Source organism: Rhinichthys klamathensis, unplaced genomic scaffold (assembly GCF_029890125.1).
Source record: "Rhinichthys klamathensis goyatoka isolate OS25496 unplaced genomic scaffold, OSU_Roscu_1.1 h1tg000152l_1, whole genome shotgun sequence".
Taxonomy (NCBI): domain Eukaryota; kingdom Metazoa; phylum Chordata; class Actinopteri; order Cypriniformes; family Leuciscidae; genus Rhinichthys; species Rhinichthys klamathensis.
In genome coordinates this window covers 1,155,275-1,179,137 of record NW_026606687.1, presented here as the reverse complement: position 1 = coordinate 1,179,137, position 23,863 = coordinate 1,155,275, and the positions used below count along the sequence as shown (strand labels likewise).

At 38.8% G+C, this 23,863-nt stretch overlaps 1 protein-coding gene across 1 annotated transcript in view; it reads left to right on the top strand.

The window, feature by feature from the left end:
• The window catches only part of me1 (malic enzyme 1, NADP(+)-dependent, cytosolic), a 118,120-nt gene extending 94,679 nt beyond the window's left edge, over positions 1-23,441 (top strand). The window contains exons 6-14 of the mRNA XM_056258514.1: positions 6,806-6,909; positions 16,830-16,939; positions 17,871-17,968; positions 18,258-18,371; positions 19,670-19,775; positions 19,873-20,015; positions 20,110-20,283; positions 22,936-23,034; positions 23,130-23,441. Of these exons, the coding sequence (XP_056114489.1) occupies positions 6,806-6,909; positions 16,830-16,939; positions 17,871-17,968; positions 18,258-18,371; positions 19,670-19,775; positions 19,873-20,015; positions 20,110-20,283; positions 22,936-23,034; positions 23,130-23,297 (1,116 nt within the window). The 3' untranslated portion in view covers positions 23,298-23,441. The remainder of the gene's footprint in view (positions 1-6,805; positions 6,910-16,829; positions 16,940-17,870; positions 17,969-18,257; positions 18,372-19,669; positions 19,776-19,872; positions 20,016-20,109; positions 20,284-22,935; positions 23,035-23,129) is intronic.
• The last annotated feature ends 422 nt before the right edge of the window (positions 23,442-23,863 follow it).

The window sequence follows — 23,863 nt, the reverse complement described above, 5'->3', positions numbered from 1 at the left end:
TGAACGGGCCGTAATTATAACCTTGGCAACAGATATAAATATCCAATCTATAGTGAAACACTATGTATTAGCAAGGTAACTTTAGATCGACAGTACAAGACATTAAATGTGCAAGCACAACACAGGGCAAATATCTTTTCAAATATATTGACGACTTTATTAACTATTCTAAACACATAAAACTAAGGTCTAAACACAATCACACACACACATTCATACAAGGCGCAGAGGAAGAGAGAGAAAGAGTGAGTTTTCAGAGTGAGATGCACTTTGTAAGACATGACCTGAACGAACCACCAAACATTAATTTAAACCTTCGTTTCTTAGACAGGTTATTCAATTTACATTAACGCACCAGTTCAGTTAGAGTCTGGAGTAGGCTACTTGCTTGTCTTTGCGTTGCTTAGGGAATTCCCTTTTTGCGGTGCTTCGTCGAAGGGGTTTCCCGGCCGGGTCCGTGTGGCTGGTTGTCTTTGAAGTGCCTGGATGGAAGTTTCTGAACTGCCGGTCACGTGTGATTGGCAGGCGAATAAGAGTCTTTACAGTTCGAAGCGCGTTGCAGGAGAGACGTTTAAACGAACTTCGCAGCAACTTAACTTTGAACCTAGACTTTTACGAAAAAAGAAAATAAAGGAAGAAATGAAAGTAAGACGAGTTAGATGGCTTGAATGAGCTGTTTTAACCCCGATCTCGATGGGTTATTTGTCTGCTGGTCTAATTTGGTCTGGTCGATGTAGAAGCGTGCGAACACGCTCTTTGTTGTTTTCAGAGAGAAGCACGAACAGGAACACTCTCTTGCTGTTGCTAGAGAGAGGCGCAAACTTAATTCAACACCGAACCGAACTCAAAACCGAACGGCAACCCCGAACTGCTCTCTGAACCGAATTTCTTTCAACTAACTCCTTTGTTCGGGTCTTTAACTTAAAAGTTAGTCCAACCTCTTTTGGAGAATTCTGACCAATGAGACAATGGCATCATTTTAGGAGGTGGATCGAGTTCCTACTTATCGTTATTTGGGATCTGCTTGGGTTCCAGCACTTAGCAGAGAACAAGAGACCCCAGTTTAAACATTATAGATTATTATAATCATACAAAACATTTTACACAGATTTCAAACAAGCCACCTTTTGAATTAAGGGCATACGATTCTTTTGATTGGAAGCACGATACTCTTTCATCCATACACACAGTTATATAACAATTACATGATTTATATGTGATCTAAGCATAATACAAACATGAATTGTAGGAACAACAAGAATTATGATGTTTGATTTTAAGTCCACTGAGCATTGTTCTGCGTGAGTTTTAATGGGTTTGATATGTAAAGTCTGTGTAAGTCTCTCACGTTCCATGAAAGCGTGGTCTGTTTTACATCGCTGTCCTGCTCAGCAGTGGTGATGCTAAGGGAGGTCAAAGGTGGTCAGGCCCCTTGGTGGTCAGGCCTCGTTTCACCATTTCTGAGCAGCTTTGTCTTGCTTAAGATGAAACAGTGACAACGTTCTTCCTGTTTAGGCTTATCTCCGGGTGTCATAAAAGTCTTCTCTGGGGGGTTTTCTAGACAATTTGGAGCCAGTCTTGTGACTTTGGAATTTGGTGTTCAGATCCAAAATGCTGAATCACATTTGAATGAATCCCATGAGAGATTAGAAAGATTAATTTGTGTTTGGTTAATCCCTAAAGTCTCTACAGTACGTAGGTCCTCTGGTTGGAGGAAGTCGGACCAGCTATTAGTGTGTTTTGGGTCACTTAAGAAGAGTTCCCCTGCCTCTAAGCAGACGATTAGCAGGTGGATTGTGGAGGCTATTTCTTCAGTGTATGAGGTGCGCAGTCTGCCCTCTCCTCTCCTGATAAGAGCTCACTCGAATAGAGGAGTGGAATCCTCCAAAGCCTTTCTATCGGGGGTTTCCTTTCAAGAGGTCTGTGATGCTGCTGGTTCGGCCTCTCCTTTATCAGATATTATAGCTTGGATCTGCCCTCCACGCCAAGTTCTCAAGTCCTCTCATCCTGAGCTGTGCCTTACAAGCTTCACACCAGGAAAGGCACTAGTCAGTGTGGCGCAGTGAGTATTTCGTTCCCCCAAATTGTCGTCTTCGACGCAGTGCAAGTTCCCTCAAAAGGGAACGTCTCGGGTTAAGACAGTAACCCTTGTTCCCTGAGAAGTTCCTTTGCCACACCTCCTGAGTTCCTGACAACGACTTACTTCGACTTATCAGAAGCTAATACTGTTGTGTGCCGGTGTCCCTTTGTAGCTTCCGTGTACACATCACATGTGACGTCATGACACAACACCAATTGAGATGTGACTTGTTCCACACGTGCTTCAGACGCTATCATGCTGGAGGCGTTCCCCAAAGTGTCTTCTTCGACGCAGCGTCTCGTTCCCTTCTCAGTGAACAAGGGTTACAGTCGTAACCCAAGACGATTTGTTTCTTCTGAGAACTTCAAGCACTTCACTTTCTGTGAGAGCAGGCACATCTTGTTATTTTATATATTATCTTAGCTTGTAATCTGATGTATTCCGTTTTCAGATTAATTAGCCTTATCTAATGTCAACAAATTACATTTTTCCTGCGTTTTGTGAATATAAATTTTACCAGAATACATTCTGGTGATGTATCAAATGGGCAAGAAGATCAAGAGATTACTGATTGGAAATTTAATATGGAAAAAAGTTTTGTGGATGAAGGAGTAGGATGTTTCTGGATCTTTGTTGCTTCCAGAACCACATGTTCATCAACCTGTCAGATTTTAGGTTAGACTTTCGGGTGGGGCTTTAATGGTGTTCTAATTTTGAACATATTCATTTACAGTTAATGCTGTAGTATTGTGAAATAAGTTTAAAATAACTTTTCTATTTTAATACATTTTAAAATGCAATTTATTCTTGGAAAAAAGCTGAATTTTCAGCAGCCATTACTTTCAATCATTCTAATATGCTTATTTGGTACTCAAGAAATGTTATGATACTTTTTTTCAGGATTCTAAATTTAACTTAATTATCTTTTTTGATCAATTTAAAGCATTCTTGCTAAAAAAATAAATAACAAAAATCTTACTGACCCCAAACTTTCGAAATGTGGTGTAGTTTATGGTTAAAGTTAGCGATAGTGTCATGAATTATTTGTTTGACAGAAGGTTCCAGGACCAACACAAGACATCCTGCTTGGCAAAATCCTGGCCATGACAAATAATACAGTTTTTGGTTTTGTCCTGGTGCAGTCTACGATTATCCTACAAATGTAGCGTGGGAAGGCCTTATTTTGTCTCCGCCCCATTGATGGGATATCTGGCAAAACTGAAAAAAATGTCACTTCTGAGGAGGAGTGGCAGTTTGATGTTTGTTTTGGTTCCTGACTGTGAGGTTCAGAGAAACTACTTTTATAGCGACTGTCTTGAGATTAAAAAACAGTCACAACAAAGTGAGTCACAACAGAGTGTGCACTTAGAAGTGCATTATGAACGCACAATAAATCTGCCTGCAGTCACATCTCAAATCTCAGACTGCACTCTCTGTTTCCTCTCCCACAGTGATGAATTCACCTACCGCCAGAAACCAGACAGTCCTCCCTTTTAAGGGCACCTTTATGAGCACAATTGCTGTGTAAAACTCTTAAGGAGAAATCCAAAGAAGTGCTGGAAGAAAAATATCCCCTTAGTTCAATTTCAGCCTTCCTGCCTGATTTTTTTTCTTCAGCTATAGCATGTCAGCACAGTTCCGAAAGGTTTCTCATGGATTATGATATTGATCTTGCATTGTGAAACAGAAGAAGCGACAGATCTTTAAAGATTGGAGAAGCCTGCCATATGTCATCAGAGACAAGTCTGTCATTCACTGGAAAATTGAGTTATGAATTACGATGATCAAGAATTATGATGTCCAAAAAAGAAACATTGATAAGATCAATAACAGGGTTACTGCATTAAAAAGCATTAAAAGTCCTTAAATGGATTTTGCGAAAATTAAGGCCTTAAAAGGCATTAAAAAGCATTAATTTTGATTCCTACAGTCATTAATTTTTTTTTATAGTTTTGAAGAGAATTTTATATCAATTTATTTTAATATAGCCTTCATAATTAATAATTTGTATTTGCTGTCGCAAAATATGTACGTTCGTGTGATAAATATGCGGAACCAGTTTGGTAATTGCTTCCGACCGGAGCAAAAGTGCCATGATGCGGAGGTGACGCGGGTCGGTTGTACAGCGGTGGACAGGTCTGAACCTTGAAAAAATGTGAAAGTACAAATTCCAGTCAAAGTGGCTGGAAAACAAAACTTTTAAGACATGGTTGCAGCCTGTTAGTGGTAAAAATGATGAAGGATTTTGCGGCGTTTGTAAAATAGCATTTAAGTTGGGGACAATGGGAATCAGTGCCGCAAAATCCCATATGCAGTGTGACGGCCACAAATCGTCGTTAGATTTAAATAGTACATTGTGTTTAATTTGTCGTTTAATGAGATCTAATATATGTTGCTAGTAGTGAGAATAGACCCGACTGTTACACGCATGTACTTTAATGGTCCAGTAGCAGAACTTTTGCCAAGCATGTCAGTGGTTCTGGGTTCTAATCCGCACTAAGTAGTATATATTTTTTTCCTCATCAAAACCAATTGTCTATTAGTGGTTGTATATCAAGCACTGACACCTTTGTGTGCATTATGTTTTGTGATTTCACCGTAACAAAAAGAGAGTCTCACCGCAATGTGCACTAGCCACAACAGAACACTGCAGGGCTCTCAAGTGTCACGCATTGAGCGTGCGTGACAGTCACTCATTTCGGTCTTTTGTCACGCACTCCCGCCACACATTGTATTTCTCACGCTGAAAAACTATTTATAATATATTTAATATGCCGCAGCGCCCCAAATGTCTCTGGCCTCACCGCTCTCACTATGGAACCGACAGGAATCAAGCACGTCTCCCCTGCAGTTCTTAGTCGAGCCTGCCACTTATCAGCCAATCAAAAAAAAGAAAGGGGCTACACATTAGCCAATTAGAAAATAGCACTATTGTATTTGGGTAAGATTCAAGATAAGTCATGATCTCCTGTTTTAATGTTACAAAAAATTCACAACTTGTTTGACACAAACAATGACAACTTGACTGCTGTTAGAGAATGTTTCCCAGATAATTAGCATCAGTTTTTTATGAGTGTCTGTAACTTAGACAACAGTTTTACAGCCTGTTCACTGACAACACCTGCTCAGAACAAGTAGTTTAGGCCTAGTCATATTTTCGTTATCACACGATGACTGACATATTGTCACATTATAAACATCTCTCTCTCCAAATAGGCTTAATAATTTTATAAGCACTAAATAAATTAAAGTGTATTGCATAGTTGATGTTATGGTTGGCTTTTAAAATCATGTCATATTTTATAATTATATCCTGGCCATGGATGCATTAATCATTGCATCTGTCTTTCACAGATGTCAGGTAAAAAGCAATTAAGCATCCTCTCATTCGCCCTGAGAGGAAAGCCCCCTAAAAAGGCCAGGTTAGAGGATGCCGGCCCAGAGAGGGTGGCGAAAAGGGTAGGCCCATTAAAGGAGGAGACGGTGCAGGTAGAAGAGGAAGAGAATAAATACTTTGTATTTGGTTGAATTGTCAGTGTCATGTGTCAAATCTTCTCTTTTGCAAGTCTGAGCAATTATTAATAACAACAACAAAAACACTAATAATAATATTACTGAAACACCACCATTCCTGCGACTCGTCCTATACGCCGGGCGAAATGTTTAAACAATGGTGGGGACACAATCGACATGTCCAACCCGCAAATTACACCTATGTGTTCCAGAAAAGAAAAAAACATTTTATATATATATATATATATATATCCGTGGTTAGTCATGGGTCGTATATGGCATTAAATTTTTTTTAAATGGCATTAAAAAGGCATTAAATTTAATTTGAAGATACCTGCAGAAACCCTGAATAACATGAAATTAAAAATCAAACTATTTTCTAACTACATGTTGATCTTAAAGACAGTCTCATAGAAATAAAGAGTTTAAGAGTTTTTCAGTCCCAAACAACTTTTTTCTTTTTCACTAGTCTTATCGGATAAAAAAAAAATGCTTTTATACTGAGGACAGATCGTCAGAACTGATTATGACTGAAATTTTGTGTGCCATGTGGGAATGAGTTCAGATGAAAGCACTTCCTCTTTCACTGTGATCAAAACATGGAAAAAGCTCCAAAGTTGTTGCCATACGATGTTAAGTATGCACCACACATCAGAACTGCTGAGAGTGCTCTGCTAATCCATTTTCTTTTCTGGTTGACTGGCATGCTGACAGTGATGGGGCGCACAGAATTTTTATATGACGCTTGCGTTCTCTCTCAACTTTTCTGTTTTTCCCATAGCGTTTGTTGCTCACAGTGTGATGTATGCAGATCTGAACAAGAGCGACAGCTGCTAGACTTTCAAATTGAAAATGCAGGGTTTTTATTTTTCCTCACATGTCCTCTTTCTGTCTCTTTTTACGATTTTATGCATTTCTCTTTCTCTTGTTCTCGGTCTGTATTTCCTTAAGCACACGCAGGCACAAATAACTGTGAGAGCTTTATCCAGCTGCGGGGTAACCAGATTACCATATGTAAACTAATTAAAGAGGAGCTGTATACACAATAAACATTCACTTGTTGAGTTTTGGTGGTATTTTATTTTTGGTTCTCATTTTTTCCACTGATTAGAGTATGATGAATTGTCATGTCATGCTATTGTTTCTACTTGATGCCTGGGATTCTAAAAAGTGTGGTTAAAAACCTTTTATTTCTCTCTTTCCCTGTCGCAGGAACTACTGAAGGACCCTCTGTACATTGGTCTGAGGCATAAAAGAGTACGTGGACAGGCCTATGATGAGCTGCTGGAGGAGTTTATGAAGGCCATCACAGACAGGTATAGTAAATCCACTGTAGCCTTCCTTCAGAGCACATGCTTCCTTCCACAGGCCGCTGATGGAAATGCCTGGAGAGCATAGCTGAGCCATTGCGTTGCAGGAATGTGGGGTAAAGCGCATGCCTCTAGGTTTGTGGGCTCTGAGCGACGACTCCAGTGGCAGAGACCCGAACCGGATCACTGACTGCACGCCTCATCAGTTCTCTCCCCACATATCCTGCACTATATAGAGCCATGCGGTGATGTAATTCGGCCCATAACCAGCCCCCACTGGCTGGTTGATGGCTCTTCGGGCTCCATGATACTTAGATTTGTTCACGGTCTTGTGCCATTTTCTTTGATCGTCTTCAAAATGGCAGTTTGGGTTATTTGAGTCATTGTCATTTTCTTCTTCGACAGCTAATTGGAGAGAGAATGTCCATGCATAAAGCTCAGCTTTTAAAAGCATTGTTATATATCATACATATCATGGAGAATGAAACTTTGTGTTTTTAAAGGGGCCCTATTATTATTATTATGCTTTTTTTTTACTTTTTCAACTTTAGTTAGTGTGTAATGTTGCTGTTTGAGCATAAAAAATATCTGCAAGGTTACAAAGCTTAAAGTCCACTCTAAATGGAGATATTTTATTTAACAGAACTCACTTTCCAACTACAACAAACGACTCATTTTGACTACAACGTCTTTTTTCTGGGTTTTGTGAAGTCACAATTTTACTCATTTAAATAATCCCCGCCCACGGAATACACCAAAAAAGGTGCGAGGCCTGGTTGAGCTGCTTTAGAGAAGACAGTGTTGTCGCTATGTCAAAGAGACGCCGTTTTGTCCACTCCGTTTCCAAACTCAGAGTGGTTTGAATTTATTTATACACTGTTCCTGAGCATTATAATCCCAACGTTTATCTGTGTGCTGCACATTTGATTGAAAACAGCTTCCAGAACCACTATGCACAAAACCTTCTCCTGAAATGGATAATTTTTCAAATTGTCGAGACAATCTGTTGTTTTTGGATCACAACTTGTACTATGTCTTATTAATTGTAGTAGCATTTTCTATTAACAATTCCAATTATAAGTTGTATGTTGTTGCTACGATGTAAACAAAGGGCAAAGCTTTGCCTCTGCTCGCCTGCTAGCCAACATTAGTGTTGATATACTGTAGTGTTTACTGTAGCTTTTGTAAGCTCTCGCTTTTGTAAGGCTGTTCACCGCCCCTTAGGAAAATGAACCTTGGTTTTGTGATCGATCACTGTTTGTATTACCATAGTTCTCCAATAAATATAATAATTAAATGGTGTATAACATTGTATCTAAAATGTAGAAGAAAAATACAAAAAAACAAACACACCACTCTGAAATGTCCTGTAAAATCAGTCCATGCATGACATCCGTTCTTGACGATCCTCTTGTTGTTTGTTAACATTCCTAAGTCTGAATCAGGCTTGAATTGGTTTGAAATTGACGCTATCCTCAATATTTACATCTGAGTAGAGCTCGCAGTTATGGTAAGGGGCTTGACATTTCCCGAACACGTGCTAAGCTGTGCAAATCACAACACACTGGGCCAGCTAACCAATCACAGAACATTTCATATTTCGGAAGGAGGGGCTTCATTGAAACCAGGACTAAACAGCTTGTTCGGGCCAGACTGGGGTGCTGTAATAATGTAAAATATGTGAAAATAATGTGTTTTTGAACAACCAAGCATGAAAGCATATTTTAGTACAGCCCAAAAACAAAATCAAGACTCCATAAAAGGGCATAATAGGACCCCTTTAAAGGGGTCATATAATGCTATTTTTGTACAAGCTAATATGATTCTTTAGGGTCTAAATGAAAAGTTTGTAATATACTTTAATTAAAAATTCTCATTAGTATTGTAAGAAAACACTTATTTTACCTGGTAAAAAACAGCTCTGTTTTCAGCACGCCGTTTCAGTGTATATGACTTTAAATGATCATGAGCTTTGCTGACTCCGCGTCTCTGTTCTGTGCGTACACCAGAGCCGGCTCTGGTGTACACCGTTTGTAACACAATAACACAATAACCATAATACGTTGTTCGGTATAAACGTGGGATAATGCATTATATATTGAGAACGTCATACATAGAAAACATGCCGTAATGTACCCTGAGTGTAAACCTTAGACGCATTCATCGTGAAGCGTGCAAGCGATTTACAAGGATTCATATAAATATTAATATAAAGTTTAATAAAACGTTACACTCACTTCAGTTCTTCTGGAGCAGCTGCAGGAACACGAATAGATGGTACCGATCCTTTCAGGAGCAGCTTCTTAGCAAAACCAGCTTTATACCTCCTCGTTTATAAAGCAGTCTGGTGTGAGAAATGATTCGCGCAAACATGAGAGCATTGACGTTGCTCGTGGGGAATATTCCCTTCGAAAACAAACTCAGCCACTGCGTCTTCAGCGGTTCGGATTTAGGAACATTAAAATGAATGCTGTGTTCGTTATTACACCCAAGAACAGAACACCACAATCGCTTAGACGCCATTCTGCTCATAGACAGTGCTCCAGCATATCAACAATGACCGCGCCGGTCCGCGCAGACTATGATTGACAGCTCTCATGAGCGAGGGCGGGTCTGTGTTGAAACGCGGCTGTCATTCAACAATCGTGGGAGGGGCGTGCGAGCTTGTGACGTCACAGGCTCGAACGGCTCGATTTGAGGCAGGGGAAAACATATAAGGAGATTAAAACAAAAACACTGGATGGATTTTTATCATTATATGATGGCTGTGTACAGGCACTGCCAACACACATTTCAGTACAATCAACTTGTAAAAGTGCATGTACCATTATATGACCCCTTTAAGTCTTTATTAGTCTAATTTGTTTAAGCAAGCATTACTATTAACTTGAACTCTTAATGATTACACATTTTAGCGTGTAGTTGCACTAACTGTGCTACAGACATATAATCAATCAAGTTGTTTAGGAGATGAGTGCTATTACTTAAGTAATTTTACTTTTGGGGGATGCAAAAATTTGAAGAAAATTCCCATATACTTGCATTGAAGGAGAGACACAAACAGTAGTGGCCTGGTTTGATAGATGTCAGGATGTCAGGATGTCATAAGAACGTAGTGCCACACATGGCTGTATTTAAAGGAGAACTCAAAAACCCCAGTGTCTGATTTCCCTCCAGCTGGGAGAATATAGCCATGATTCTATAATAATGGGGTGGACATGAAACTACAGGGAAAAGCATCACTTTTCCCCAAAAGTGCAGAGTTGGTGGAAAATGAATATAGTGATTATAGGTTGCCAACTGACAAATGATTACAGTCCTGGGGATTTTTAATAAACTCCTTATAATTTTAAAAATCAGAGGCTAGATGCCTCAGGAAAATCCTGAAAAGGTTGCTGGATAAGTGCTAAATTTACATTTAGCCAAATCAACTTACATTGCAATAAAGGGCCTTTTTTGGGGGCCATTAGTTTGAACTTTTACTGGGAATCGAACCCATGACCATTCTCTTTCAGTGACATGAACAGTTCTAAACTTCTCTGTTTTAAAGTTCAAAAATGTTTGAAGAAACTGCACACAACCGTCTATTGGTGGACTGCAATCCAGTTGTTGTTGTTTTTTCAGTGAAATGCAAAAATCTAGCTTTATTTCAATACATTTGATAACTATGGCAAAAATAACTGGCAGTTTGAAATAAAATGTATAGATAAGACAAAGGAAAATCGTTAAATGCACTGTATATTCTTTCAGACCAAAAGTTTAACAGGCTGCAGGTGCTCTGTTTCCCATCAAGCCTTTTTGTGAGAGTGATGAAGAATAATGACACCAATCCCCATCAGGCCACTTTTCTGTGCCACAATGGCTTTAAGAAGAGGAACTAGAGCAGATAGTGGGCATAGATGCTCTTTGAGGTCTCTATTTTGTTTAAGGAGTGTAAAAATAAGACATATAAAGAAACATCCAGAAAAAAAGCTGCATTTTAGGATGCCGGGCGTATTTTTGCGGGGGGGGGGGGGGGGGGGGGGGGGGGGGAGGGGGGGTGTTATGCTTCTTTTATGATGTAGTTAATTCAAGAATAGATTTTTTTTTTTTTTGCTTCTAAGGCTTTGTGTTGTGTTGCTGAAGTAGTTTGTGGGGGTTGACTTTGTTTTCCCTCCCGCTCCCAGAACAGACTGAAAAGTATCTGTCTTCTTTAACCCCTCTGTGTGCACCAGCACAATTCCCATGTCAAATTATTTCATTAGAGTTTGTTGCTTTTCACAGAGCTGTAGTGGTGACGGTATTCCAGCTATCGCTATGGTAACACGGGCCATCTTAGGGCACCGTTACGAAGCCATGTTAAGAAAAGTGATGGATGGGAATGTTGGTTGATTTTTCTATGCAGATGGGAATTGAGGAATGGGAATTTAAGGAGTGTTTTAATAGAAAGAGCAGCCTGCGAAGCCCCATGGGCCCCTTGGGAGCCGGTGTGTGTGCTGGAGAGGAGCACCGAATTCAGAGCTGCATGCTCACCATGAGTGAATGTATTGCCTGCCTGTCCCATTAAACCCTGACCTGATAATGATAACCCCTTATAGGGCCTTCCTAACACATTTCATTTCAGAAGTGCTTAGGTGTAATGTTTAAATGAAATGGTAAGCTTTGCAAGCTTTGTTTTTAAAAATGTTCTTTCAGTTATTTTCTGATGTCAAACAATAGTTTCCTCAAAAATATTAAGCAGTTTTCAACTTTGATAACTTTTTTGAGCACCAAATGAACATTTAAGAATGATTTTCTGGGGATCATTTGAAGACTGGAGTAAGGATGCTTTTAAAATTCTGTTTATTAAGTTAGAAAACAGTTCTACCAGAAAGACTCGGGAGAATAAATACTGTAACAAGTATACATTTATTAAAAGCTAAGCAAGCAAAATTATGATATAAAGTTCTTTGGCGTAGGCCCCGTCCTGCGGTTTAACTCGCACTCCGAGGGTACGGAATCTGCATTTCCTGCCTGAAGACGAAGGCAGGGGCGCAGCCGACCCCCAGGGAGGTATAGGAAGGGACCATCCTGGTGGTGGTGGGGAGGATGGAGGGGAAGGGACCATCCTGGTGGTGGTGGGGAGGATTTATTTTAAGTTGTAATTTTTTCTTACAATATTACTGTTTTTGATCAAGTGAATGCAATTGGCGAGCATTAGACGCTTCAAAAACATAAAAAATGTTAATGAAAATTAAATTCAAATGAGGTCATGCACATTTAAAAAAGACATTATTAGCTCCATATGTGGTTATTTTGGTGAATACACACTCTTTCACTAACTTAGATTTATAAAGTTTTTGTAAAGTGAACTTTATTCATGCACATACTTTTAGGATTAAATCTTTGCAAAATTGTATTACTGAGTTCCTGGGTGTTCGTTTGAGATATTCACCCTTTGCATATGAAGGAGATGTGGGAGTTTATCAGTTTGACTTTACATCTGATAATGTGTGCAAACCTGTCTGGAATTTGTCTGCAGATAATGTGTTGGTATTGTGTGTGTGCACGGATTTAAATCTTTGGTTGAACAGCTGTGTTTGGACAAGATTTTTACCATGACCTTTAATACGGATGCCCTTGGGTTGCGCGGTAGGCATGCGGGGAAAAGAACATCTTTGAAAGCGTGTCACCTCCACCAGAATCCTTAGACCCAATCTCAGCAAACGTCCTGAGTATGTGTGATCAGTATGGGCCCAGCAGGATTATGCTAAACCTAAACCTAGTGGCTGTGTTTTTTTATCTCTCTTTTCTCAACTCTAAGAATGTTGTTATGTCTGAGCAAACCACTTTATGAGAAATGCTTAATTCCCAACAGCCATGTTGTGTTCCTGTTAGTGTACAAAAGCTGAAGTGCTGCAGTGAGATCTGTCTGGTTAGCTTAAAATCTCAGTGCTTTATCAAAAGAAACTTTTTCCTGGACTTCTGTCTGGGGCAAATAATTTACCTAGAGAGAAACAAGTAGTAAATCAACAGTGAATGAAACAAGAAGGCACATAGGGCCTTGGTGTAATGTGTTAGCGGTGGTTTGGAGATGGGTTCAACAGTCTTTCATGGGCTCCGAGTTCATTCACTGCATTCCACTTTAGGAGTGATGGAGCCAAGCTTCCGTCCTAAGATCATTTGGACTGAGACTGAAGTGTATTATGGTTTGTATAGAATTTGCTAGCTACAGTCTCCAGCTTCCATATGCCTGAAAAATGTATTTGGGAATTGTGAGATGTGGTGACCAAATGTCTTGGTTAAAACAGTAAACCCTGAGATCAAGTATCAGGAATTCAGTGTCCCAATAAGGAAAATGGATTAATAAACAAAGTAAACAATGTCTTAAAGGGTTAGTTCACCCAAAAATGAAAATTAAGTCATTAATTACTCACCCCCATGCTGTACCAACCCAGTAAGACCTTCGTTCATCTTCGGAACACAAATGAAGATATTTTTGATTAAATCTGAGAGGTGGATCACTGCTACATAGGCTGCCTAAGGGAATGAAACTTGACGGCCCAGAAAGTCATTAAAGAAAATGTTTAAATATTCCATGTGCCTACAGTGGCTCAACTATAAGTTTATCAAGCGACGCGACTATCATTTTTGGGTAAACTAACCCTTTAATGAAATGCAGAAATACTTATAGTATTATTATTTTACTTAGAGTACTTTTGTATTTTCATATTCTCAGGGAAGCTGAATCACAACCATCTTAACATGGACGTAACACTAGGCGCGTTTCCATTACCCTTTAAATTGCGCAAATTGAAATTGCGAATTGAAAATACGCCCAATGGAAACACGTCAATTTCGCAAAAACTCCCATTTATCGCAAAAAAGTTATGCATGAGGTGGTTTTTCAGGCAATTCGGGGAAAAAAAAGAAATATTTTGCAAAACTGCAGTGGAAACAGTTTTAGCGCATTTACAGGTCACCTGACGTAGATGACGCGGTATGTTTGGACAGAATACGAGACAGAGTTCTTTATTAAATTCATAAAAGACAAAAAAAATTACAGGAATTCTGGATTCTAAACCTCAAAGAAATGCCACAATCAAGACCTCGAAGCAGATATGAGGGAGAAACACCCAGAAAAACCTCATATGTGCCGCTCTCAAGTATAAGAGTCTTTCCTTGGCTTGCCATTAATGATTGGAAAACACACATACGTCTCCTTCGATTAATGATAATGGCCAGTGCAGTGGTTGGGATAAACCTACCAACGTCCGTTGCCATGATTTTTGGCATGACTTATCGCAGTTTTAGTCGCATAACATCAGTGAATGGAAACGCAGTCATTTCGCAATCGTATTTTGTCGACATTTAGAAAAAAATTGCAAACGTTTTGCGCAAATCTGTAATGGAAACGCACCTACTGATGAAAACGGAGAGAATGAAGGAGAACTTGGTTTAAATGCATGGAACAAACAAAGGGAACTAATGAGATAATTAATTAGACAACAGGTGAACACAATGACTTATCAAACAAACTGAGAAACTAGGTCACAGGGAACAACAAAACACAACATACATGTTACATCCATAAAAATAGATTATCTTACTTAACTCAACCTGTAACAGTCTCGTATGTGTTTGTGCTTGGAAAATGGCACAAGCAAGTGGCAGAGCACCAAAAGGTTAACAAAAGAGCAGGAACCAGAATGTTTGTGGAGAAAATTCTTTCTAAAAGAAAGTTTTCTCATTCACAGATGCTGATCTGTTGACTGATAGAACTTTTAGGACAGAACCAAAGCAAGTAGCCTGTTTGCAAAATATATTTTTTTTCATGCTTTTTCTCTTCCTAAAAGTATGGCACAGCTGTCCCAGAGAGAGATTTAATATTGGCTCCTCTCAACACCCCAATGTTTTCTTCTCCTGTCTGGAGGTAAAGGCAGATGAGGGAAGACTGAGATCCAAAAGCTCTCAATGTGCTTGGGTGTGTCTGTCATTGTCTGGCCTGATCTTTGGTGGAGAGGACCAGTGGAGCTGATTCTCAGCCAGCTCTTTGTTTGAGTTTTACAACAGACGCAGAGGTGCATTATGGATCTGATTGAACGAGGCGCCAGAAAAAGACAACAAGCTTTGGTGAGAATGAGAGCACAATGCACCGAATGGGTGCTTCGGCTAGTTGTTTCTGCCTCATTCTGTCTCTTTCTCATGCACATTTACCCAAAATAAACAACCGTGAGCTATACTTAACTCTGTATTATCTCAAATATTAAATGGTATTAAGTTGGCAGAGATTTTCTTGTTCTAATGATAATCTTAATGTCTTTTTCGACCACTGTTGAGGTAGATCAGGAGGTTATGATCTCATTTTTCATCTTTATCCTCACCCAGATGATGCGTTACAGCAGATCAGAGAGCATGTTGGGATTATGACTCACTTTCTCTACGTCCTATTCATATCTGCCAAAGTTCTCCAAATCCATGAGCAATTACTCTGTCAGTCTCTCTGAACTGCTTTCCTGCCTCGTCCTGTAGATGTGTAAGAGTTTAGACTGCAGTTTGATTAGAAAGACTGTCCTGAGACGTGTCCCCAGATCGGAGGTTTCATGAAAACTTTAAAAGGGTTTCTGAGCTCATTAAACCTTGTTTACCTAGAATGCTTTGGTGCTGGAAAGTCTCTGGAGACAATGAAAACTTTATGGCGTTTTTCTGTTTTTGCAGCATGTCTGACCACACAATACTGACCATTTTGTATCATATAAAGGATTAGTTCACAAATGACATTTCTCTGCATTTACTCGCCCTCATGTTTTTCTAAACCTGTATGACTTGCAATTAAATTTTTAAAGAATACCATGGACACTCTTCTCCACATAAGGAAATTGAATTACAAAATGACATGCAGTACAGTAGAAGCACTATTTAAGTATCATAAAAATGTTTTAAATGCTTTATTCCAAGCCTTCTTACGTCTCATGATGGTTTTGTGTGAGATGTATTCACAGAATTTTTTTTACATCTACCCTAGTTTGCAAAACCACTCAGATGTTTCATTTAGTCTTTTCTATTCATGATGTTGTTGACAGAAAAAGAGAAACGGATGGATGCTTCAAGAGACAGCTGTCATTGTGAAAACCGTGAGCAAATCCCTTTGTGTGTTTGAATGATATGTATGCATGGCAGCTCTAGGCAGCAATGTAGATATCTGTTCTTCTTACATTGGGTTGAGTGACAGGCTGGCTCTCTCCAGTGCCTCACTGCAGTGTTTACCCATCCTGTGAGGTCCTGGGACCTCTAATATTGCATCAAAATCTGATGGGGATCCCTGCCCTCTATTTTTCATTGGGGAATCAGTTGGTTGCTCTATACTATTCTTTCAGTTGTTCTGCTGACTGGATGTATAACATGAGAAACCACTGAATTGCCACTGTAGTCCATTCAAAAGTCAATTTTTTTCTCAAAGTTGCTGTTCTGAAGAGAGACACGATTGTGGGCCATTGTGAATAGCCACGTTTGAATGTTTTTCTTAGTATTTCATTGGGAGAATTAGAGGGCCACGGTGTTAACACACCATTATCGAACTGATCATACAAGGGCTGTTATTTTCTTTTCTGATCTTTGAGAGTTGTGTTTGGCTGTGGAAACAACTACGAAGAAACAATAACAGTCTCAGGCCCACACTGAGAAGGAAAAAACCCTTCGGGATTGAACCACCCCATCTATGATGGGCTTGAGGAGCAGTTGGATGGCCCCCTCTGCAGGCTGAAGTGGAGTGCATTAACTAGCAGCTTTATTTGAAATGATAAAAGAGTTATTTACATTTTTAGCCTGTGATGATTTGGACCATTTTAATTTCCATTTTGTAAGGATTCTTTATACTTGTCTTTTGTAATTCCTGGGATATTATCTTTCATTTTGTTGTGTTTCTTGAGTTCTGAAGAAATATATATTGATATTTCTGTTATGCACAGGTATGGGGTGAACTGCCTTATCCAGTTTGAGGATTTTGCCAACACCAACGCCTTCCGTCTATTGAGTAAATACCGCAACAAGTACCTCACGTTCAATGATGACATCCAAGGTATGGGCACTAAAAGAGATTTTAGTTTCACACTTGCACTAAATGAAAGCACAGACAACACATACAGTATAAGTTATGATTTAGGTTAATTAAAATGTCATAATGTTATGCTTAAGCTGGTTCCTAGTCTGTAGTGCAGTCAATTTGAGCGAACGCTGAAATCAATGATTGTAAGTTACTCATTCAGACCACATCTCTCACTCTGATTTTCCTTCATACTGTTGGTAAACCCCTCTTATATTTATGGTTCGATAAATCTTGAGTCTATTTTCTACCAGCCACCTCTCTCACTCTATCCTTTTTTTACATTATCATTGCAGACACATTCCAATCAGCAACTACAACACAATCTTATTGTTTGAATTTGAGTTTAACCATAGTTAACCATGTGTCCACCGGAGTGGAAAAGCGAGCATAGCTGATCGGCCGTATCCAATTTATTCTAAATGGGAGCTGTTTACATTGGAGTTACTTGGAATGCTTTTATATTTCAAATATAGTTTGCACATTTTTGACATGTCCAGGCCAGTGGTTCTCACATTTTTTTACTTGAAGGTCCCCCATTGTACAAGATAATATTTGAATTTATTAATTTATATATATGGGCCATTCAGAAATAAAATAAGAATTCTCCAACTGTTATCATGCATGCAATTATTTTATTGACCGTGCATTGAAAGCAAGCTAGACTTGACTGAAGACAGCCACACTTCTGTACATTTAACACACTCATCTATTAACAACTGCTTATCTCACTCCTTTGACAATTCCTCCAGAAATTCACCTCCATATAAACTCCACCTTGGTGTCTAGAATTGAGTTTCCAGAGTTGAGTCTCAAGCCTCAGCTCCTACTTTTATGTCCAGTTTTTCTTCTTACCACAGAGATTAGATAAACTCAGTAAGAGATATTTGTGTTTCCTGTCCCGTAGGTACTGCTTCTGTGGCTGTGGCGGGACTGCTGGCTGCCCTTCGCATTACCATGAGCAAAATGTGCAACCATACCATCGTGTTTCAGGGTGCAGGGGAGGTGTGTGTGTCGGCTGCACAGATCCGCATATAACCGTTTTCAATGCCAATTGTTCCAGACAGTGTTTTGATGGTGGCTAACCTATTTTGCTTCATATGGTGGTTCATCTTGTCTGTCAATAAAACTATTTAGAAATGTATGAAATTATTATTTTAAGATGTATGGAATGGATTGATTATGGAGTCAAGCTATGAGATTTTTATTGAATTGTTGTGAAGTTGAGTTGGCCTTTTTAGATCTGTATGTGAAATCTATATCTATTGATTTAACAGCATGTTTATGTTTTCAGGCTGCAATGGGCATAGCTGAGCTGATCATTATGGCGATGGAGAAGGAGGGGCTTCCTCGTGAGCAGTGTATAAAGAAAATCTGGATGGTGGACTCCAAAGGACTCATCGTCAAGGTGAGGTCATCATTAATGACAAGATATATTTACATTAGTGTTGACGTTCAAACACACCATGTGATTTGAATTGGAATTTACACTCTTCTCATTCAGTCATGTTCATTGATTGTCCATGAACATGACTGTGGGTCTTCATCAGAAAAGATGGTAGAATTCAATAGATGATTTTGTTATTTCAAGCTTAACGGATCGTTTGGCCATGTTAGATTAATAAGGACAAAGAGGCTGTGATAATGATACTTTCATCCAAGTGATCTGTGGTACACCGGTTGCTGTCCACCTCCCTGGAACTCCTTGGAGTAAGAATCTTTCTCAAGGGCAGGATGGTGATGGAGGAGCTTTGTGATCTCAGCAGTTTTCTCATGCCTTGCTTTCCGCTTCTCTGAAGCCTGGGGCTGTATCACTTAATGGCTCAGATCCTAAAGGGGAAGGCTGTCACCAGTCCGATTAGATGCCGTTAAGCATGAAATAAAGGAAAATACTTTCCATTAACAGATGATATATATACATGCATATAAATATATGAAGAAATGTTTTATTTATTTTTATTTAGCCTTGCAGTTAGTTTTATGGTAGGTTATTATTTATCTAATAGTTTATTATCCAAAGAACATGGGATTGTGTCTTTTTATTGCTTTAAATTAATACTAGTGTGTCTTTTTTTTTTTTTTTTTGTGTGTGTGTGTGTGTGTCTGACAAATAAGACTAATCTAAAAATGTGAATCTCATCTTATTAAATAATAATATATCAAACCAAATGCCATGTGCTAGACCGTTTGATGCTGGACCATTTGTCAGTGCTAACTTGCCACTTTTCTGAGCCATTTCTGTGATTATTTTGTAATAGTAGCTGTGTGAAGTCAGTTCCTTTCACTAAGGTGTAGGTGTAGTTCATCACATTAAATATGCATGAGTTCCACTAACATTTGACAGCCAGAAACGGTATATATATTGCCTAATCATAATCGAACCAACTTTCTTTCATTAAAATTAATGGCAGATATACAGATAAAAATGTTAAAAAATGTTATACTTTATCTAATGCAATGACATTTATACTTTTAATGACAATGACATTTATACTATTTTAAAGTGTGACATTTTTAAGTGTGTATATTTTAGACACTGAGCAATGTTTTTATTGCCCATCTGGCAGATCATACACACTTTGTTCTCTGTGTAGAGAATCTGTGTTCATTATGAAGTGCGGTGAGTTATGCTATCGTATTTTCCTGATGCGCTTTAATTTTCGGTCTTTTTCTGTGTCAATTGTCATCTCTCTGTCCCCCATTAAGGGTAGGGATCACCTCACCCACGAGAAAGTGAGGTTTGCACATGAGCATGCACAAATGAAGAAGCTTGAGGATGTTGTGAAGGAGCTGAAACCCACTGCTTTAATTGGTATACATGTACTGTAAATAAATATATATACACTGCTGTTGCCCCAGCAGTCCCTATGAGAACTATTGGACTCAAATACTTCTCATCATCTCCACAGGCGTGGCAGCTATCACTGGTGCTTTCACAGAGGAGATAATCAAGGCAATGGCTTCCTTCAATAAGAGACCTATTATCTTCGCTCTAAGCAATCCCACCAGCAAGGCGGAGTGCACCGCTGAGCAGTGCTACACACTCACTGAGGTGCTTTTGAAGGAGTCGCATGTGTACATTTATGTCAGAAAATTAAACATTTGGGTTAATTTTTGCTTCTTTTTTTGTTTGTTTAATATTGCAGGGAAGGGGGATCTTTGCAAGCGGGAGTCCCTTTGATCCGGTAACCCTTCCCGATGGCCGGAAGTTTTACCCCGGTCAGGGCAACAACGCTTATGTGTTCCCTGGAGTGGGGCTGGGGGTCACCGCTTGTGCGATGAGACGCATCTCTGAGGATATTTTCCTCATTACGGCTGAGGTGATCGAATCTCGCTTGCTCTTTTCTGTCTACCTAAATCTGTTTATACAAAGTTAAACAGTTTAATTGTAATCTGTTGTCTCCATCTTTTACTCTCTCTTTATAGGGCTGGCTATTAATACACAGTTCCTGATTCGATTCAATACAGATAAACTATAATCTCTAAACAATTTCAAATTATACTGTGCATTGCAAAAATATTCATTTCAAAAATTAACAACAGGGCTCAAACTATCATTTTGTTTGTTTAAAACAATTAAATAGTAGCGAACTTTCACTAAATATGGATAAAAACGGCACATAACAGTAGCGGACAGCCTGAAATTGATCATAACAGTTTTGGTGGGTAAAAACTCGAATATTATCTGTCACATGTCACTAAAGTTACACAAAATGGCACCAGTCAGATGACAATTTTTAACACGTTTGGAACAAATTTGTCTATGTACAACATAAGATTTGTATTTTGTTTTATTTCCAGATGTCTAGTGATAGGAAAAGGCTTGCATGCCCTGAAATTTTGGATGCACATAAGAGTACGTTCACCTGACAACGATGTACTACTAAAAACGGAAAAGGTTTTCCTTTGCGTTTTTCGCTAACAGACGACACCGTTGTCAAAACAATCCCCTTTCACACTGATCTGCGAAAACGACTAAAAACGCTCCTGTGGCGAGCAGGACGAGGTCGCCACAGCTGCATTATGCATTCCAGGCCAGTAGTTGGCGATGTTAATTTGTAAAGAAACACTACGTAACTACGTAATATGCAAACGCATAAACGTTTTCACAAAATTGTGTTTTTGTAATTTACACTGAGATGATAATGGTATCCTATTCAAAAACTTGCACTTTGAATCCTGTTTATAACTAAGTTTGCATTTTCAGGCCCCCAAAATAGCTTTGTTGTGTAAATGAACGGCCAAAACTGCTGAATTGTGTTGTGAATTAAAAACTTCCACTTAATATAGCCATAGAAAAACAAAACAAACAAAAAAATATTTTAATTGCATCCAAAAGACATTTTTAAGGGTGAAAAATATATCATGAATATTAATGCTTAGGTTTCAAGAAAATAAAATACCACAACCAATATAACACAATCAATATAGTGTGCATATGTATATCCATCCTTGCCTTCATAATCAGAAAACTTTTTTTCCCTGCCCTACTTTTTCTGTCTCTCTGTATTTATATGCTCGTAATAAACCATAAAATCCCATTTCAATATGCAAACATCTCCCATTTTATTGCTGCAAGCAATGTCATCTTGTATTTTACTGAACTTATCTGTAAAGCTGTCCTCTGTGCTTCACCTGATATCAGCCAGACAGTGTTTTAGTCAGGTACTGTGAATGGTTGCATCAGACTGTGTAAACAAGAGAGCTTTTTTTTTAATGTCAATGAACCACTGCCCTGTTATGCTGGAAACAGACCATTGCAGCATAAAAAGGTTAGCCAAGGCCTTACGCACCCACACGTTAAATCAGCATGTGCCAATGAGGGAGATTTATCTCTTTAGAGCAGCTCAAAGTAGAAAGACCTACTCAAGAGCGTGATCACTTCCCCTGCAGTCTGTGGACAACTCCAGTGAAGCTGCAGTCTGGAGATCTGAACTTCAAACAGCATCCAGCAGTAGGAGGGAATGCTTAATATCTCGATCCCCGCTGGTCCTACTAGGCTTTTGTATATTTCAGTAATTCATGGTTCTGTGCTATCGAGTCTCAGGAAGGTCTATATAATCACTAACTGCAGCAACCCAATGTGACCTGAAATGACAAAGTGGCAAACAAAACAAACCATCTGAGAGCAATAGAGGAAGAGATGGGAAATTGATGTAATTAAAGCAACTAAGATAACGAGCAACCAGAGCAATGAGCGACTGCAGCTGATGGTAGCTGAAGAATTTTGTGGTCTTTCTTGTGTAGTTCTAAATTGGAAAATGACAAAAGCTAATTGTGATAATTATTCTGTTGTTATTAGTGGTAAAGGTTGCAGTATAGCTCTTAATAGAGTCAAAAGGTTTGTTTGGGCTCTAGAAGTATTTACAAAGAAAGAAATGATCTTGAGGGCAGAACAACATAGCACTATGACTGTGCTTTGGTTTTAGTTTAGTTAAAGCTGCCAGACCTAGACCTTCTGGTTATTATTTATCCAAGAGATTTGTTATTCTGCATCACACAGCGTTGTTTTAGGATTATTTATATAATAGAATTTATTCATATTTTGAATTTTTTAGTAACACATTTAACTAATTTTCTTATGTAATATATTTTTTTTATTTCAGCTTTATTTAAATTACTGAGATTTTTTTATTTAAATGTTAGTCTTATTTTTTAGTTAACAACACGGGCCAGAAAAAAATCGAGCCAAAATAAATGTTTTAGTTATTATTTTAGTCTCGTTTGTTTGTTTTGGGGGTATGGATCTGGTTGATCTCAGGCAAGAAAAAAACACTTATTACTGCCTACACAATCCAGGTATCCAGTGGGAAAGCTGGGATGAATATTTAATGCAGGTCTATCAGAAAAACAAACAACAGAAGAAATAATTAGGTTCATACTCTTTGTCCGTGTACACAAACGGTGTTATTAGACATATATTGTCCACATGTTAAGTCCATAATAATCACCAGTTTGTCCTGTGTTTACAGACTATAGCAGAACTGGTGACTGAGAAGGATCTTGCAGAGGGGCGTCTGTATCCTCCTCTCAAAAGCATCCAGGATGTTTCCTTCAAGCTGGCTGTTAAGGTGAGCTTGACTCAATAACATCTCAAGCCGCAGCCGTGATTCATGCATGTCGCTATATTTACAAATTCTAATCATTTTTATGTGCATCATGACAGATTGTGGAGTACGCCTATAAACACAAAATGGCAACACTGCACCCGGAGCCGCACGATAAAGAGGCTTTTGTTCGTTCGCTCATCTACAGCACAGACTACGACGAGTTCGCGGTGGACTCGTACGGCTGGCCTGAGAATGCCATGAACATCCAAACGTGCAAACTGTGACCACCCAAAATACACAGACCAGAATGAGATTTATAATATGACATTTCTGTTTTAAATGTGATTTCTGGACAGGATTATAATGATTATCTGCAAACAGTGCTGTAAACCAAAAATAGCCTTAATAAAATGTCATTTATATTGTAATTTTGTGAGAGCATGTTATTTATTGTGCCAAACAGTGTATGGAATTCTTTACGATTTACCATTGTCCATAAGTATGTACTTCAGGATGCATGAAGGAACATACGGCACTGCGTGATCATTATATGAACTGTTCATGTTGGGCACCTTTCAAGCACCTTTCACCTTTAAAATGAAGTGAACTGTATTAGTTGCCTAAAGTATAGGGAATAGTGAATGAGGGTATAGGGGGCGATTTCAAACAGCTAGAGAAATGTAGCTCCAGCTACTTTTACACATGTATGCTGTGGTTGACACCCGTTTTAAAAAAACGCAGAACAGAGGAGAGTCTTCTGGCACAATGAAAACGCAATAGAGCTCGTAATAAAACAACAATCAACATTTGCTTGGCTTTCCGAGGATGGTGAGTACAGAGATTTAAAATG